At 43.1% G+C, this 17,868-nt stretch overlaps 1 protein-coding gene across 4 annotated transcripts in view; it reads right to left on the bottom strand.

The window, feature by feature from the left end:
- Positions 1–17,868, bottom strand: part of LOC127427639 (cAMP-specific 3',5'-cyclic phosphodiesterase 4C-like) — a 130,303-nt gene that overhangs the window by 9,566 nt on the left and 102,869 nt on the right. For all 4 annotated transcript variants that reach the window (XM_051675325.1, XM_051675326.1, XM_051675324.1 and 1 more), the window contains 5 exons: positions 9,633–9,815; positions 9,192–9,228; positions 8,725–8,795; positions 2,135–2,184; positions 1,042–1,154 (listed from right to left, as the gene is read on the bottom strand). In XM_051675325.1, the coding sequence (XP_051531285.1) occupies positions 1,042–1,154; positions 2,135–2,184; positions 8,725–8,795; positions 9,192–9,228; positions 9,633–9,815 (454 nt within the window). The remainder of the gene's footprint in view (positions 1–1,041; positions 1,155–2,134; positions 2,185–8,724; positions 8,796–9,191; positions 9,229–9,632; positions 9,816–17,868) is intronic.

Below are 17,868 nucleotides of genomic sequence, written 5' to 3'. Positions count from 1 at the left end.
TCAGAGAGTTCCGTTCATCCAAAACCGCTGTTGTTTAAACCATAAACTGATCTGGCAGCTGCCTACGTTTTCCGATGCTGCCAGAGTTAGTATGAAACAGCCCTAACAAAAGTGTAACTCCGATACAATCCGTCAGTTTTGTTGATTTTGTTGTTGTTGTTGTTGCTAAGGAACTGCACATGCAAATAACGGCACAAGAAAAATGGTTGATACTACATCATGTCACTACGGTATTTACTTTAGTGATTGCGAATGCCACGGGAAATGTCTCCATGGGTGTCCCGTTCCTCTTAAGAGTTCTCATCTAGAAAGTTACTAAGGGAAAAGTACCAGGACTGTATGTGGGAAAGGGCCTTTTGACCAGCCCCAACCAGTAGATGGTTGAATGTGAAAGTAAAAGTCACTTCCACACCAGAAAGTGAAATTATAGATTTACAGTAAAAAAGGTCTTAAATATTGATCTGTTTCTCACCACACCTATCATATTCCTTCTGAAGATGTGGATTTAACTTTTTGTCCTTTTTGGACCTTCTGAGTTCTGGTCACCATTCACTTGCATTGTGAGGACCAACAGAGCTAAAATATTATTCTAAAAATGTTTTTGTGTTCTGCAGAAGAAAGAAAGTCATACACATCTGGAATGGCATGAGGGTGAGAAAATGATGACAGAACTTTTATTTTTGGGTGCACTATCCCTTTAAGAGACTATTTTTACCTGATCTAACCCTTAAGATTAGTATTATTGGTGTAACCTAATGTAGTTGATTCAGTGGTGTTAAATAATGTTAATATGTAGTCAAATAATGTTAATGTAGTCAGGTTGGTTCAGGCATATTTCATGATATTTTTAACTGGAACCAAAAGCTTTTGTCAGCCTTGCTTTGGGGTGCGGGACGTACACACAAATGAAGTTACTGACACATTATTATAAACAAAGAGACCTTGCAAATAAATTGTTTTACCTCCTGGTACCCCAAAATGCTTAATATACAATACAAAGAGCTAAATGATGTAATTGAAATGGTTTTAAACAACTCTAACCTTATTAGAGGCCATTTCACTGACAGAGTGACGTGTTTGCAGGGTCTCTAGCTGATCCAAACACCAATCCAGCTCTTCAAGAGTCTCAATGGCAAGTTTCTGATACGTCTCATCTGCAACAACAAAACTTCCTATCTCAGAACAGTTTTGGTCTTGTTGGATAATGTATAATAACTGTGTTCTCAACTGCTTGGTCGCTTGAAATCTAATATTATTCTGATATATGAAAATGTTTATTTTCACCAGTGTAGCAAAATAAAAGTAAATACTGCTTATTTCCTGTGTCGACTGCTTGTATATTTTTTTGAACTAACAGGTTATTCAGATAAATATTGAACAAACGAATAATTAATAATGAATTTTTAATGCACTAATTAGTTTTTTTTTTCATTACTTAAGTAGTGAATAACACTAATGAGCAACATATATTTAATATGTACTGGTAACTATTACAGAAAGTTATTGTTAGTTCTTCTGTAACAAAACTGAAGTAGACCCACACACTGTTTAACTATTCCCTTTTATTAATTAAAAAACAACAGCAATGATTCGATCAGAATTATCTTCGTCAGTTCTTTTTTAACAAATAATTTTTCATGAAAAATAAATATCTTCCATTTCTTTTTTTCACATTTCAAAACAGTAACATTATATAATGATAAATGTACAAAGATATTTCAGGTAATTTGGGAATAAAAAAAAAGTTTGGAGCGTTATTCTCACATGCTGCAATTTCTGATTGTATTTCTAGGCTGAAAAAACAAAACAAAAAAAAAACATTTCCTTGTCTATGTTATGATCATAATTGTGCATTTTGTTGGGCCTGTGTGGTTCATGGTACTATTTTGCTTCCTTTTCATGTAATAAAAATTTTGGTATTGTCGCTACTATACATGGTCGCTACTATACATTTATATGTATACATATCAAATCTGGGCCCTGAAGGAAAACTAGTTGAGAAACACTGTGTTTGAATAAGCCTCAGTTGCATCATATCAATTTCTGGTAAAAAGTCAGATGATGAGAGGTCTGCCAAAAAATTTTTTTTAATTAAAATACAATTCTGGCTAGCCCAGCTCATGTTTTCACTCACCCGATAAGCTCGTCTTGCAGGCAGATTGAGGGTTAGTTCCTGATGGTCTCCTAACATAGAGAAATAAAGGGAAAAAATAAAATTAATAAACATTAACATTTTAAAGCATGAAAAAAAAAACCCACATACATAAAATATCTTTCTGAGAGCATCAATGATTAGTTGCGGTCTATGATGGAATTTTCTGGGGTGGCAAATATGTAAATCAGTTTTGAAAGATCAAAAAGATTGCAGTGGGTTCAATTATCTTGTTTTAATATATGTTTTTTGCTGGTACTTGTGCTCCCCTACAGACATGTTCTCCTTCTGTCATTCACTCGACATTGTGTCGATGTAGTGACACTAGGGATCGCTCTTGGGAGCCTCAAACACCTCTAATCTTTGAGAAAAGGCCAATGAGAATTGGCGAGTGGAATTTGCTTGCCACTCCCCCGGATATACGGGTATAAAAGGAGCTGGCTCGCAACCACTCATTCAGATTTTTTCTTCGGAGCCAAGCGGTTGTGTGTCAGCGAGCTGAATTCCACTGCCGGTCCATTCACCTCAGAAAGAAGCGTATGCTGTTGGATATACGGCGCATTTCAGTGGCTTTCTCTCCTTCTGCACGCTTAGTGCAGACTACGCCCCTGGGCGCTTCGACAGCGCTACTGAGAGAGTGTATATTTCTGCAAAGAGTATATTTTCCTCTATCAGAGCAACACATTGACGTGAACGTCTTTTTAAAGACGCGTCTTTTTAAAGATGCCTTTCTGTCTTTGTGTGATTCCTGGATACGGTCGTTATCTCTCCGCCTCCGACCGCCACGGGCGCTGCCTCACGTGTCTGGGCTGCGCTCACACTGAGGCAGCGTTCGTGGATGGTTCGTGTTCTCATTGCGAGAATATGACCATGGTAACATTGTGGTCGTGACTTTCCTTCTTCCGAGGGAAAGCCACTCCAGCCGCCCCCCGCACTGCGCCTTCTACCTATGGGTATGAGGCCGGCCCGGCTGGCGTTGGAGGCGATTTGGGGATTTCCATGGGCACGGTCTCGCCGGGTAATTCACCTCACAGCCAGCTTAACATCTCTTTCGGGGCTCGCGAGCAGGATGAGTCCTCGATCGCTGCGTCGGAGAGCGCACTGGCGATGTCGGACACAGAGGACTCGACTGGGCTGCCACTTTCGGGTCTGCCCGCCCAGTCTGAGGCCGAAGCAAAGCTGACCGCCATGCTTGCCCGGGCCGCCACGAGTGTCGGGTTGGATTGGAACCCTCCACCCTCCCCTGAGCTAGATGACTGGTTCCTGGGCTCAGGGCGCTGCTCACAGCCACGCCCCCCCCCCTCCCCCAGTCCTCTTCTTCCCGGAGGTGCACGACGAGCTAACGAGGTCGTGGAGGGCACCTTTTTCTGCACTAATCTGACTTCCCAGCTCGTCCGCTCTTACTACTCTCAACGGCGGGGTGGCCAACGGGTACGCGGAGATCCCTGGATAGGTGGATAAGGCGGTTGTGGTGCATCTCTGCGCGCAAAATGTCGCCACCTGGCAGGATCGTCCAGCGCTCCCCTCCAAGGCCTGTAGGACTACATTGTCTCTGGCAACCAAAGCCTACAGTGCCGCTGGACAGGCCACCTCCGCCCTGCATGACATGGCCCTCCTGCAAGTACACCAGGCCAAGGCACTGAAAGAGCTGCACGTGGGTAGTCCTGATCCCGATGTGATGCAGGAGCTGCGCTCGGTGACCACCCTCGCCCTCCGGGCGACGAAGGTCACATCACTCAGGCGATGTCCACCTTGGTGGACCAGGAGCACCACCTGTGGCTGAATCTGGTCAAGATGAGGGACGCTGACAAGGCTCGCTTTCTCAACGCTCCCATCTCCCAGATCAGCCTATTCAGCGACACCATTGAGGACTTTGCCGAGCAGTTCTCGGCAGTGAAGAAGCAGACTGAGGTGATACAGCACATTGTGCCCTGGTGCGGCTCAAGATCCCGTACCCTGTCTGCTCGCCGATGCTTGCCCCTGTGGTGGCGAAAGCCCAGGCAGCTCCGCCACAGCCCGAGCCCAGTTCTCGGCCCCTGTGTAGAGCCCCCCGCAGGAAGCTGACGCCCCCGTCTCATGACCAGGTGCAAGGACCCGGAAGGATCCTAAGCGCCCCTGAGACGGACGACCCAGGGAGGGAGATGTCTGTTTTTCCCATGGAGCTGGTATCCAGACCACTCCTTCCCCCGGTGGAGGGCCAGGAGGTAAATCTTATGTTCCCTTTTGTTTTGTGTTCGCCGCACCCCGAACGGGCTACAGTACCCACATTTTCAACAAAAGAGCGGTTTCCTCACTCCTTGGGTCACACAGTCAGTGTTTACGACCGCTGTTATCATGGCGACCGGACACTGAGCACCTGCGACTTGGATGTCATGAATGTGGGCCCCCCGCCTTCACGCACCCGACCACACCACACTCACGGCCAGGTGGTTGTGATGAGCTACGAGGACGGTCAAGAAGTCCCTCCTCCCCCATCGCCGACCCCCCCCCAACGTCGGGTACATGGAGCAAGGTAAGTGCTTCGAGGGCCCCCTCAGCGCAGCCACGAGTTCAAAACGAAGCAAGGCTCCTCGACGTGGCATCCCCTGCTCCCCCCGCTGCGAGGCCCCACCCACAGGTACGTTAGACGTGATTGTCCCCTTGGTGCCCCTCACCCGGAGCTTGGACGCGTGGTTAGCGCTTTCCAACCCGTCGCAATGGCTGGCCAGGACCATCCAGCTCGGCTGCGTGATTCAGTTTGCCAGGCACCCGCCCCGGTGCCACCCTGCATGCGGAGATTGCGACTCTTCTGTGCAAGGGCGCGATAGAGCCTGTCCCTCCAGCCGAGATGAGGAAAGGGTTCTACAGCCCTTACTTCATCATGCTAAAGAAAGGCGGTGGGTTGCGGCCAATCTTGGACCTGCAAGCTTTAAACCGGGCCTTACACAAACTCCCGTTCAAGATGCTCACGCAGAAGCGCATTTTTGCTTGCATCCGGTGTCAAGATTGGTTTGCGGCGGTAGACCTGAAGGAGGCGTACTTTCACGTCTCGGTTTTACCTCGTCACAGACCCTTCCTACGGTTTGCTTTTGACGGCCGGGCATATCAGTACAAGGTCCTCCCCTTTGGCCTGTCCCTGTCCCTGTCCCCTCGCGTCTTCACGAAGGTCACAGAGGCAGCTCTTGCCCCGTTAAGGGAAGTGGGCGTCCGCATACTCAACTACCTCGATGACTGGCTGATTCTAGCACACTCTCGAAAGTTGCTGTGCGCACACAGGGACCTGGTGCTCAGGCACCTCAGCCATCTAGGGCTTCGGGTCAACTGGGAAAAGAGCAATCTCTCCTCAGTTCAGAGCATCTTTTTTCTCGGCATGGAGTCTCGATGATAGCGCGCCTCACAATCGAGCGCACACAGTCGGTGCTGAACTGCCTGAAGTTATTCAGGTGGAGGACAGTGGTTCCACTGAAACACTTTCAGAGGCTCCTGGGGCATATGGCATCCTCGGCGGCGGTCACGCTGCTCGGGTTGATGCTTCAGCACTGGCTTCAGACTCGAGTCCCGAGATAGGCATGGCGCCACAGCACACATCGCGTGGCTATCACGCCACTCTGCCGCCACTTATTCAGCCCTTGGACAGACCTTGCGTTTCTGCAGGAGTTCCCCTACAGCAAGTGTCCAGACGCGTCGTGGTCACCACAGACGCCTCCAAGTTGGGCTGGGGCGCCGTGTGCAACGGGCACGCAGCCGCTGACTCCTGGACAGGACAACGGCTGTGTTGGCACATCAACTGCCTCGAGTTGCTGGCTGTACTGCTTGCCCTGCGGAGGCTATTGCCCTTGATCCGGGGCAAGCATGTGTTGGTCCAGTTGGACAACACAGCGACAGTAGCATATATAAATCACCAAGCGGCCTATGCTCTCGTCGCATGTTGCAACTCGCCCGCCATCTCCTCTGGAGTCAGCAGCGGCTGAGGTCGCTGCGGGCCACTCATATACTGGGCAGCCTCAACGCCATAGCTGACGTGCTGTCATAGCAGGCGACACTCAGCAGAGAGTGGAGACTCCACCCCCAGGTGGTCCAGCTGATTTGGAGTTGATTCGGCAAAGCACAGGTAGACCTGTTCGCTTCCCGGGAATCCTCCCACTGCCCGCTCTGGTATTCCCTGACAGGACCCCCCTCGGGACAGACGCGCTGGCACACAGCTGGCCCCGGTGACTGTGCAAATACGTGTTCCCCCCAGTGAGCCTAGGGTCTGTGCAAGTTCAGGGAGGATGAGGAACAGGTCACCCTCATGGCGCCATACTGGCCCACTCAGACTTGGTTCTCGGATCTCATGCTCCTCGCGACAGCCCCTCCCTGGCAGATTCCCCTGGACTTCCTCTCTCAGGGACGGGGCACCATCTGGCACCCGCGCCCAGACCTCTGGAACCTCCACGTCTGGCCCTTGGACAGGACGTGGAAGACCTAAGTGGCCTGCCACCAGCAGTGGTAGACACGATCACTCAGGCCAGGGCTCCCTCTACGTGGCAGCTTTATGCCCTGAAGTGGTGTTTGTTCACGAGTTGGTGTTCTTCCTGAGGTGAAGACCCCCAGAGATGCGCAGTCGGGTCAGTGCTTTCCTTCCTGCAGGAAAGGCTGGAGGGGCGGCTGTCCCCCTCCACCCTGAAGGTGTATATGGCCACCATAGCGGCACACCATGGCGCAGTGGATGGTAAGTCCTTAGGGAAGCACGATTTGATCATCAGGTACCTGAGAGGCTGAATCCTCCTAGGCCACGCCTCTTTCTGTCATGGGATCTCCCATGGTCCTCCTAGAGAGCCCCGTTTGAGCCGCCAGAGTCATTCGAACTGAAAGCCCTCTCTTTGAATGACGGCCCTCCTGATTGCACTCACCTTCATCAAGAGGGTTGAGGACCTGCAGGCATTCTCTGTCAGCGATACCTAACTGGAGTTCAGTCCGGTAGACTCACACGTGGTCCTGAGACCCCGGCCGGGCTATGTGCCAAAGGTTCCCATGACCCCCTTCAGGGATCAGGTGGTGAGCCTGCAAGGGCTGCCCCGGGAGAAGGCAGACCCAGCCCTGTCATTGCTGTGTCCGGTGCGTGCTTTGCACATCTACTTGGATCACACGCAGTGCTTTAGACACTCTGAGCAGCTCTTTGTCTGCTTCGGTGGACAGCGGAAAGGGAACGCTGTCTCCAAACAGAGGCTTGCCCACTGGACCGTGGATGCCATCTCTCTGGCATACCAGGCCCAGGCCATGCCCACCCCTTTGGGAATATGAGCACACTCTACAAGGAGTCTGGCATCCTCGTGGGCACTGGCCAATGGCACCTCTCTAGCAGATATCTGCAGAGCAGCGGGCTGGGCAACACCCAATACCTTTGCGAGATTTTACAATCTCCATGTTGAGCCGGTTTCGTCCCGTGTTTTGTCAGGTACGAACAGGTAAGTTTGGTAATACGGAACAGCTGGCCGGGTGTATCGCTTGCGTACAGCGCCTTTCCCCTCCATGAGGCGAAGACATGCGCTTCTTCTCCCATGTGAGTTCACAAACCGTGAACCCTGGATGTCCTTCCTCCCTAGCCCTGTGGCTCGCGAATGCGGCGGATGAATTCGCAGCCGGACCCACTACAGGTACTAATATGACCTGTACTGGGATAGGTGCTCCACAGGTGCCGGTTACTCCGGTAACCCCCTGTGAATTATTTCAGCAGACCCGTGTCTCCCTTGGGCAGAGCCCTCTCTGCCCCTGGTCGCTGTGTTTGTAGAGCTCCTCCCCTTCCAGGCAGGACCTACCACTGCACCTCTTCCATGTGTGGCTGGTGAGCCCACGCGACGTATTACCTCCCCTTCAGGCAGGATGTGGTCTCCGCGGGGTCTTTTCCCCCTGAATGAATAGGAAAGGAAAAGAACACGTTCCCCGGTGCGTGTAATAGCGTTACATGGTCGAAGCCGAATCTAATACTCTGTGGAGAGAAAACATAGAGAAAAGGCGTTGGGGGAGGTTATGTGCGGACTGATGCACCTGCTATAACGCACGCAGCAGCTTGCTTGCACCTGCATAGGCAGTTCATGTAACACGGTCCAGCTGTTGTGGCGTTTTTCTATAGGGACCCCTAGTGTCACTACAACGACACAACGTCGAGTGAGTGACAGAAGGGGAATGTTTTGGTTACTGTTGTAACCTCCGTTCCCTGATGGAGGGAACGAGACATTGTGTCCCTCTTGCCACAACGCTGTACTATCCGCTGAAATGACCGGGACCTTTTCTCGGCTCCTCAGCACAAGACCTGAATGAGTGGTTGTGAGCCAGCTCCTTTTATAGCCGTATGTCCGGGGGAGTGGCATGCAAATTCCACTCGCTAATTCTCATTGGCCTTTTCTCAAAGATTAGAGGTGTTTGGGGCTCCCAAGAGCGACCTCTAGTGTCACTACATCGACACAATGTCTCGTTCCCTCCATCAGGGAACGGAGGTTACAACAGTAACCAAGACGATCTCCTCTCTCTGATGTCTTAAAATAGTCTTGATAACTTCAGATCTGTTACAATATTTCCTTTTCTGTCTGAGGGTGTTTTGGCTGTAGACTCACCTGTTGCTTCTGTCTTGCACGTGGGTTAAAGCTGCAACATTACCCCTAACTGTACGTAGACTGGCAAGAACCTACAGTACACACACACACACACATACACGCAAAATAAAAACTCACTATAGGTCTGTAATATAGAAACTGAGTAATCCAGCATATATATGTTGTGTTTCACTATATGGATGTGATCTTTAAGCAGTTCGTAAAGATCATGTCCCTACAGTGAAACACAACAAGCAAAATCTCTCCTTTTAGAAACAACTGCAGCTTGAACTGCTGTCAGTGGTACTTCTGCCAAATACTGAGTTCATGGGTCTAAATATTTATGCACCCCTCATACTTCATGACAGCCACATATTGCAATTAAAATATATAAAAATTGATATGGCATCTAAACATTTTTGAAACTATCTATATATTACAGTATATTTTTGTTCTTTGTATATTTACCGAATTAGCACCCAACTGACCTGAGCAAATGGCGTTACAATCATGTCCTCCCCATAACTGCAAAAGAGAAGTAAATAATAATGAAGTCAAACATGAAGTCAAATCATGAAGTCAATGTGAAATCACAATTGACCCTATTTACTTTTTTTGTTTTCTTTTATCAAAATGTATTATCTTGCTCTGCCTCTGAAACAACTTTCCTGTTCTGTTCAAGTCAAAAATCCATCTTACTTTTCATCCCCATTTCCTCCAACCACCTGTCATTGAGAGCTCTTTTCATGATCCAATCATTTCCCAATGGATAAAATCAAGTTCCTGTTAAATTTTTTCACATTGAATATATTTTTTTACTCAGAAATATTACTGAATAGATTTAGCAGCAAATCACACTGCTCACATGACCTGAACTTAGTTTTACAGAATTATGACATATTTAGCTTTAGGATGCGATGAAAGCTCACAGCTCAGTAGTGGTGGAGGAGTTTCTGGACATGGTCTTGGGTGAGAGGTCGAAATCCGAGTCTGAGCGGTAGAGGAAAGACTCGCGCCGCTGGCTGTTTGCCTGCAGGACCAAACCAGAGCTTGGACTGACTGTGGGGTCCAGTGGACTGCGCCCGATCGACAAGCCATTTTCCACATCGAATCTGCAACATAAGAAATGGGTGATAGGAAGTTTGGAATATAACTGAAAATTTTGGCAATGTAAAAGGATAAACATTTTGTTCAGAGGAACACTTAGAACAAAAAATGTCCACTCCAACTCTTGCTAGTCATTGAAACCTGTGAAAAAAGTGTTATTTTTAAAGAGATGTGTCTGCCTGCGATGATTCAATGACAGAGAAAGATGTTCTAAATGAAACAGATTAATTCATGATTGAGTGAATATAATACTGCAGCCCACATACTGTAAACTCTCTTTGCTAGAAAGGCAGAAAGGAGTACCAGGCCATTCAGGAACTCTGCTCTGATTCAGACTGTTTAGAAGTGAAAGTGTGCCAGGACTGGTTCTGCTTTATTTATATCTGTTTTGAAGGTTCAGTGGTGTTGGTTGAGGGTCTTTACTTAAGTCTCTCAGATGCAATGTTGTTTCACTCCATTCAGAAATATGAACACATTCACAGCTCTCTACATATTCTCATACTGCATTAGAAAGAAAACAGAAAACCTTCTGTTCCTGAGCACTTCACATGATAGTGGTTGCTCATACTTAAAGTCAGTATGAAATCAAAACTGACCCTATTTATTTTCTTAACCTCTGTACACTTAGAGAACAAAAAGTTCCACCTTTTCAAAACATAAAATTTTGAATTTTATGGTATTTCTGACCTTATTTACCTCTAAATTGTCTAGAGTCTGAATTGTTCGCAATCGGTATTGTTTATATTCACTTCATGTTATTCTACATACAATTCTTATTAAATTGCAACAGACTATACATCATTAGAAAGGCGTAACTCCAGATTTTATATTTCACCACTGTTTTATAATATCAACTTTACAGTAAGAGTAATTCCTTAAGTTATATAAGGAGTACACATCTGACATGCAAAATCAAAATGAGAGTTACGGACATAAAGACACACGTCCATTAAAGCGAATAAGCTCTCCTCTTTTTGTCACTGCAAGGCCAATAGTCCAAATATGTGGGCATTTAGAGACAATTTTATGGATTATCTAATGTTTACTTCACATTTCTTTAGAAAAGATTAGATTGTCATTCAGTTTTCCTCTAAATTTTGCAACTCTCATGGTGTGCGTTACATTCGCCGATCAGCCACAACATTAAAACCACCTGCCTAATATTGTGTAGGTCCCCCTTGTGCCACCAAAACAGCGCCAACCCACATCTCAGAATAGCATTCTGAGATTCTATACTTCTTACCACAGTTGTTCAGAGAGGTTATCTGAGTTACCATAGACTTTGTCAGTTCTAACCAGTCTGGCCAACAATCAGTCAACAAGGCATTTCCATCCACAGATGGCACCATTCTAAGTAAATTCTAGAGTTTACTCAATACTCAAACCAGCCCATCTGGCACCAACAATCATGCCACGGTCCAAATCACTGAGATCATATTTTTCCCCATTCTGATGGTTGATTTGAACATTAACTGAAGCTCCTGACTCGTATCTGCATGATTTTATGTACTGCATTGCTGCCACATGATTGGCTGATTAGATAATCGCATGAATGATTGTTGGCACCAACAATCAAGCCACGCCCACAGGCGTCTCCATATAAACATTGATTTCAGCCTTTAACATTTGTTGGAATTCAGGATTTTGCAAAAGGTATACATTAATGCACCAACTATATGACTTACTTTTCTCCATATGTGGCAACACCTCTAAACTCACCAGGGCATGATCTGAGACTTTTCCAATTGAGCAATCAACAACAGATGAAATGAGGGACTTAGATATAAAAAAAATCTATTCTAGAGTAAATCTTATGGACTGATGAAAAAAATTAAAGTTTAAGAAAAACGTGCGCGTTAACCCCACGCATGACAGTGCCAACTGGCGTCCGTCCCTCTAAACTCAAACAGTCCATGTAGGCCTACGAGAGCCCCCGCGACAACTTTGCCGTCGGATTGCTCGAGTCTGGTGTTTCTATACAAATTTTGTGAGACAGAATTACACAACAAAAGATAATCTATAAAACAAACTCCAGAATAAATACAAAGAATGAGTAGATTCATCCACATATCTGTCCCAAAGGTGTATTCCTCCACAAAACAAACTCCAGCCACTAGGCGGAACCAGCACAAAAAACAAACAAAAAAATGGCACTCAGTTTCCTCGGACAGTCAAACAAATTTTCAGTGAGCCGGCCCATTCGACTGCTACATGAGTGCAACAAATGACCTAATCACTCCAATGACTTGCAAGAAATACTCCACAAAACAAACTCCAGCCAATAGGAGGCATAAGCACAATGAACGTGCAGATTCATCCACAACACTGTCCCGAAGGAGTGTTACTCCACAAAACAAACTGCAGCAGCTAGGCGGAACCAGCACTAAAAGAAACAAAAAAGGCGCTCAGTTTCCTCGACAGTCAAGTCAATGTGAGTCGGTCCACTCGGCTGCAACGTGAGTACCACAAAATAACTTACTCACTCCATTGACTTTATGAAGAACATCGCTTGCTGGGGACATGTGAATGTTTTACGGCCATCCTTAGCATCTATTCTTGATTTGGCTGGGAACATCAGTGCAAAAGCGACCTTCTGTTGATATAAGAGTTTCTTGCACTCCTTGAATCGATCACATTTCTCTCTTGTCAAATTCGCAAAGTCTGGAACAAGAAAATGCTGTGGTTCTTCTTAGAAAGCCTTCCTTTAATCCTCGCCTCGTGTAACACGAGATCTTTATCGGATGATTGGATGAAATTTGGCCAGAATTGATCAGAGCCTGTCACCGTCCACAGATCTCTGAGCCAGAACCCTGTGAGCTCACTCGATTTCCAGCTAAACACCTGTGACCCCCCACCCCCAAAATGGTTTGGTCCCCAGTGTTCAAGACATGGTTATGGCCTTGGATTTGAGTGTGAATAACAACTTCAATTTCGGTGTGTTCATCATACAAAGTGACTGTACATCTTTAGAAGACTTGGAATTTGATGCACTAGTCGAATGGATGACTTTTATGACACTTTTGGGTTCTTTTTTAAGCTTTAAAATGAGTCACTATCAACGGCTATTCTATGGAAATCAGCGATCGTGACATTCTTAAAATATCGTTTTGTGTTCTGCTGAAGAAAGAAAGTCATGGGTTTGGGGCGAAATGAGGTTAAGTAAATAATGACAGAATTTTCATTTTTTGGGTGAACTATTCCTTTAAAGTACATGAACGACCAATGTGTTTTTTCATTTTGCTGTTGGTGTGAACAGACTTTTACAACGAGGAAATAAAAAAAAAAAAAAGTATTTTTGGGAACATCTGATTTAACTATCCAGTTAGTCTTCCTCCTGATGTTTTTGACGGAATGCAAGCAGCTGTGTGGAACCTTGAGTGGATAATTGGCTCTGAGACACAGATGTTATCCTTAAAGAAAAGTGTCCCTAGAACAACAGAGAGCTTATTTGGTAATAAAGGGCCATTTTTTTCTTTTATGTAGAATGAAAAAGCAGGTTGTATACATTAGTCCTGGTGAGTCCGGTAGCCTGGCCTTGGCACTTCAAAGAGAGAGGAACAGATAAAAGTGCCGCAGGAAAAAAAAAAATACTAATATGTATATATATATATATATATATATATATATATATATATATATATATATATATATATATATATATATCTTTTTTTTTTTTTTGCTCTGAAATGGCTTTAAAGGGTGATTTTGTTTTCCCAATCAGAGGAACCATCATTTCAACCAAAAAGTCTTTGTCGCAAAGTAGATTAATGCAAAATAATTAATACAAGGAATGGTAAATGAACACTAAGTGAACTTAGAAAGAAACAATAGTGTCTATCATTTTCATTTATTTCACCAGAAAGTAAATGCTTACCTACATATATTTTTTGCCTAAAACATTTTAAAACATGAAAAATCCACATGGAGACTTCGGTGAACATTATTGATTTTAACAAATGAAATTAATTCACAGAAATAAATTAAAAGTACTAACTTTAACACCATTTTTATTAAAATAATTGTGATATTCAAGTCATGATTAATTTTATAATGCCAACCAAATCATTGCAAATATTGTGAATATTTGATAAATCACCTAGCCCTAAACTGCTTTTTTTACAAGCTCATTAAAAATGTGCATATCTCTCCAGTGAGCACACAGTTTTCAGAATGTCTGTAAATCATTGCATTCTAATTACTGTGTACAAATGTCTCATAAACATCTTAAAAAGAGCAGATTCCCATTAATTCTAAATGATAAACATCTAAAAAACAACTGCTGATTGTCTTATTAACATCTGACAGGGAATGTTTTAGACGAGGATTGCAGATGAGCACATTTCTAAAAATCAGATCTTCTAAACGAAAATATACATCAAATAAATGCCACAATGTGCTGCATCTGCTATTAGGAGAAACAAGCAGTGTCATGACAAATGTAAGATTATTTATGTGAGTTTGGGGAAGGGTGAGGTTCATAAAATTACAGAACATGTCAGAACACATACTGTACTGTAATTTTCTTTCTTTCTTGGGTTCTGTGTTACTAGTAGTAAAATTTGTAGGCTAAATTTCCACAGAAGAGCAATGTACAAATTATGGATTGTGAAGAGCAGTCAGACAAAACACTTTGGAGCTGTGTGATGTGGCAAATGTCAACAGTGAACTCACCACAGTACGTGCTTTTGGTCAGATCCCTGTCTCGTTCGCAGGTAGACTGCCATTCGTACTTCCAGACTTTTACTAAGGAACATTGATGACACGTCCAATGCCAACCTTACCTTATTAAATATGCCTTAAGCATAATGAAGTGTAAGGAGTTGCATATTTAACATTTAATTTATTAGTTTCATTTTACATGTTGTTTCAAGACCTCAAAATTTGTTAGGCTTAAACCTCTGTACTTAAGATCATAAACTGCTCCTGTTTTCTGTCTCTCTCTGTCTTATTCCCAGTGCGCGTGCACACACACACACACACACACACACACACATAACTGCTGTTTGCATTGTGACATTATTTGTAAGAATGATATGTGGGTCTTTCTGACCGATTTATTAAAAGAACCAACTCATAAAATTGATTTGTTTGTGAACTGTACTATAATGTAAAGTATGATGTTAATCATTGTGTGTGTAGCAGGTGAAGACAACTCAACAGAAAGTGTTGTCGTTGCTCACTGTCACATCTCACAACAAAATATTTATTTGGCTGTGGCACTGTAGCATCTATGTTCAATTCACATTACACAGTTTAGGGATGTAGAGGTATTTGTTGCAAACAAAATGTGTAATGTCCATCATTTTAACAGTAAGAGAATGTAAAAATGCCAGAGTAAAAAAGAAATTACAACAAATATCTGTGAAAAAAGAAATTACAATATCGCACTGCATTGTGGGATAATAGTGTTTAATTTGAAGTCACCATTATGGTGTTTAGTGTTCCCTTTGGATGGGAACTTTGACTTCTTTATTTCTAATTATTTTAATTTTTTTTCCCCAGCTGGTGCAATTGTGTTTAAAAGCAGAATTTATTGCACTGTGATGTATGGAGAAAATTAGTTTAATTTAATGACTGACTTCATGTCTATATACAGGCTACATTGTATAATGTAACTGAAAGTCAAGAAATACTATAATTTTAAAAATAAAATGAGGGAGGGATGTTTGCAATGCTAGTCTATGATATGAATAGTTTTATCTTCATTAACTTTTAGAAAAAAAATTGTCAACCAGGCACGCACAGATATTAACACTCAGCATATAAATCTCAATGATGGTGAGACTGAACAAACACTGATTCTACAATGCTGCATTGCTACATAACAGTAATTTTCTGGACCTGTTCAATGTGAAGTCACAGAATACAGCTGTCTATTAAGTATAATAAATTGTAGAAATACAACTGTAAAATACTGTGAAAGTCATGCAACTAGTAGCCATTTTACTGTAAAATCACACTAAATTTTTTACAGTGATAGTAACACTTTACAATAAGGTTCCATTTGTTAACATTTGTTAATGCATTAGATATCATGAACAAACAATGAACAATATATATTTTACATCATTTATTAATTTTAGTTAATGTTAGTTTATCAAAATACAATTGTTCATTGTTAGTTCATAGTGCATTAACTAATGTTAACAAATACAACTTTTGATTTAAAACATGTATTAGTATATGTTGAAATTAACATTAACCAAGATTAATAATTGCTGTAAGAGTTCATGTTAACTAATCTTGTTAACTAATTTTAACATATGGAACCTTATTGTAAAGTGTTACCATTAAATTTACGGTGAAAAACAATAATCCCAGAAGCCCCTGCGTGACCCATCACATTTCATTATATTTTATGGGAATAGTTATATTTCAACTTATTTTTTAATATAAGTTATGTACATTGGGGTGTTCTGTGTTATATTTTATGTAGTTTAGTTCCTGTTTCTTGCATTATTTTAGTGTTACCCTGATGGCGTTTTGTGTTTGTGTGAGTGACACTGTGCTGTCTCTACAGGTGTGTTATTTATTGCTCCAGGAAGGGACACTTTTAAAAAACTTTAAATCATCATGTGGGTTTTTGTAGTTACTACAGTGATAGACAATACATTTTAAAGTGAAAAGTTGACTTCTTTAGTTCCAGAAGTTTAGTATAACAAGTTCATATTATTTAACAATATAAACGGTAGTGAACCGTAAAATATCTAGGCATCAAAATTACATCACGTGAAGCCTGAAACATGGTCACCCTATTTTTTTACAGTAAATTTTTAGGAACCACAGCTGGTATTGTACAGTAAATGTAATAGATTTGTTTTTTTCAGTGAACAATTCCAAGTCTCCCCTATACCAAGATGAAGTCTGCCTTATTCAAACACTTCCAAAAGTTGGGATTATGCTCTTTTCCCGCTTATTTTACGCTTGTTGAGTGTCAGTGATTGCGGTCAGTGATCATGCTTTGAAAAGGCAAATGGAAAAGACACGACTAATCCTACCAGGAGCTCGTCTTATGAGAAGAACTAGGATGGTGGAATCAATAAGCTCTTGGTGTGAAAAGCACGATATGAGGTCTGCAGTAATAGAGGACAGTTCTTCTCCCACAATGCACTTATGTCCTTCTTCATCTGAACAGCAGCTGTAGTCCAAAGCTTTGACTCTACTTTCTCTGCTGGTGCTGATTAGGAATGAGTCTTTATTTGGAACATTGCTTCGATCGTGACAGGACAGCATGCATCAGTTACTGAGCAGAGGCAATTAAAGTGCACAGTGGCCAGTCATAAAGGCTCAGTGCACGATGGGATGGGTGTCTAAAATGGAGAGCAGTTCTGGAGGGATGGACTCTTGATTAAAGGTGCAGATGTGGCTTAAATCAAAATGTTTTAATACATGAGTAATTCAAGCTTGGCCGCTGACACTTCTTGCTCAAATTAGGCAATAATAAGCACAGGAGGATCAGGGCTGCTAACATATTACTAATGCTTTATATAAATAAATAAATAAAAAATAACGTCAACCAGTTGTCCTGTTTTCCTCAGCAGATCAACAAAACTAAGGGCATAGTTAACTCAGAAATGAAAATTATGTCATCATTTACACATTCTCATATTGTTCCAAACCTGTATGACTAAATAAATTATGACAGTTTTCATTGTTGGGTGAACTATTGCTTTAAATTAATGCTAAAACAAGACTGCTTATTATAGATTCAGAAAAATTCTGTGCACACATTAAACACACTTTTTTCCAGGTCACTAACAGTGGCCGATCACAGACATCTGTGTTGCTGTGCACAGTGTACAAGGTGACATGAGTTTGCTGTGAGATAAGGACAGTGGTGACTGATGTTTTTGTGATAAAAACCTGAGCCTTTACAAAACTGCAATACAGCTCATATCTGCATTATATATCATTGCAGGCTGTGTCTTTTGTCTTGGTGAAGAAATAGCATCGAAGCTTCTCTACTATTGTCTATGGCAATGGCAACGTTTACATGTACAACAATAGTCTGATTATTGCCAATTATCAAAGTAAGGAATTACATGGATTAAGATGTTT

This window comes from Myxocyprinus asiaticus, chromosome 37 (genome assembly GCF_019703515.2).
Source record: "Myxocyprinus asiaticus isolate MX2 ecotype Aquarium Trade chromosome 37, UBuf_Myxa_2, whole genome shotgun sequence".
Lineage (NCBI taxonomy): Eukaryota > Metazoa > Chordata > Actinopteri > Cypriniformes > Catostomidae > Myxocyprinus > Myxocyprinus asiaticus.
Note: the sequence above shows the minus strand (reverse complement) of the source record. Positions and strands in the feature narration are given on the sequence as shown.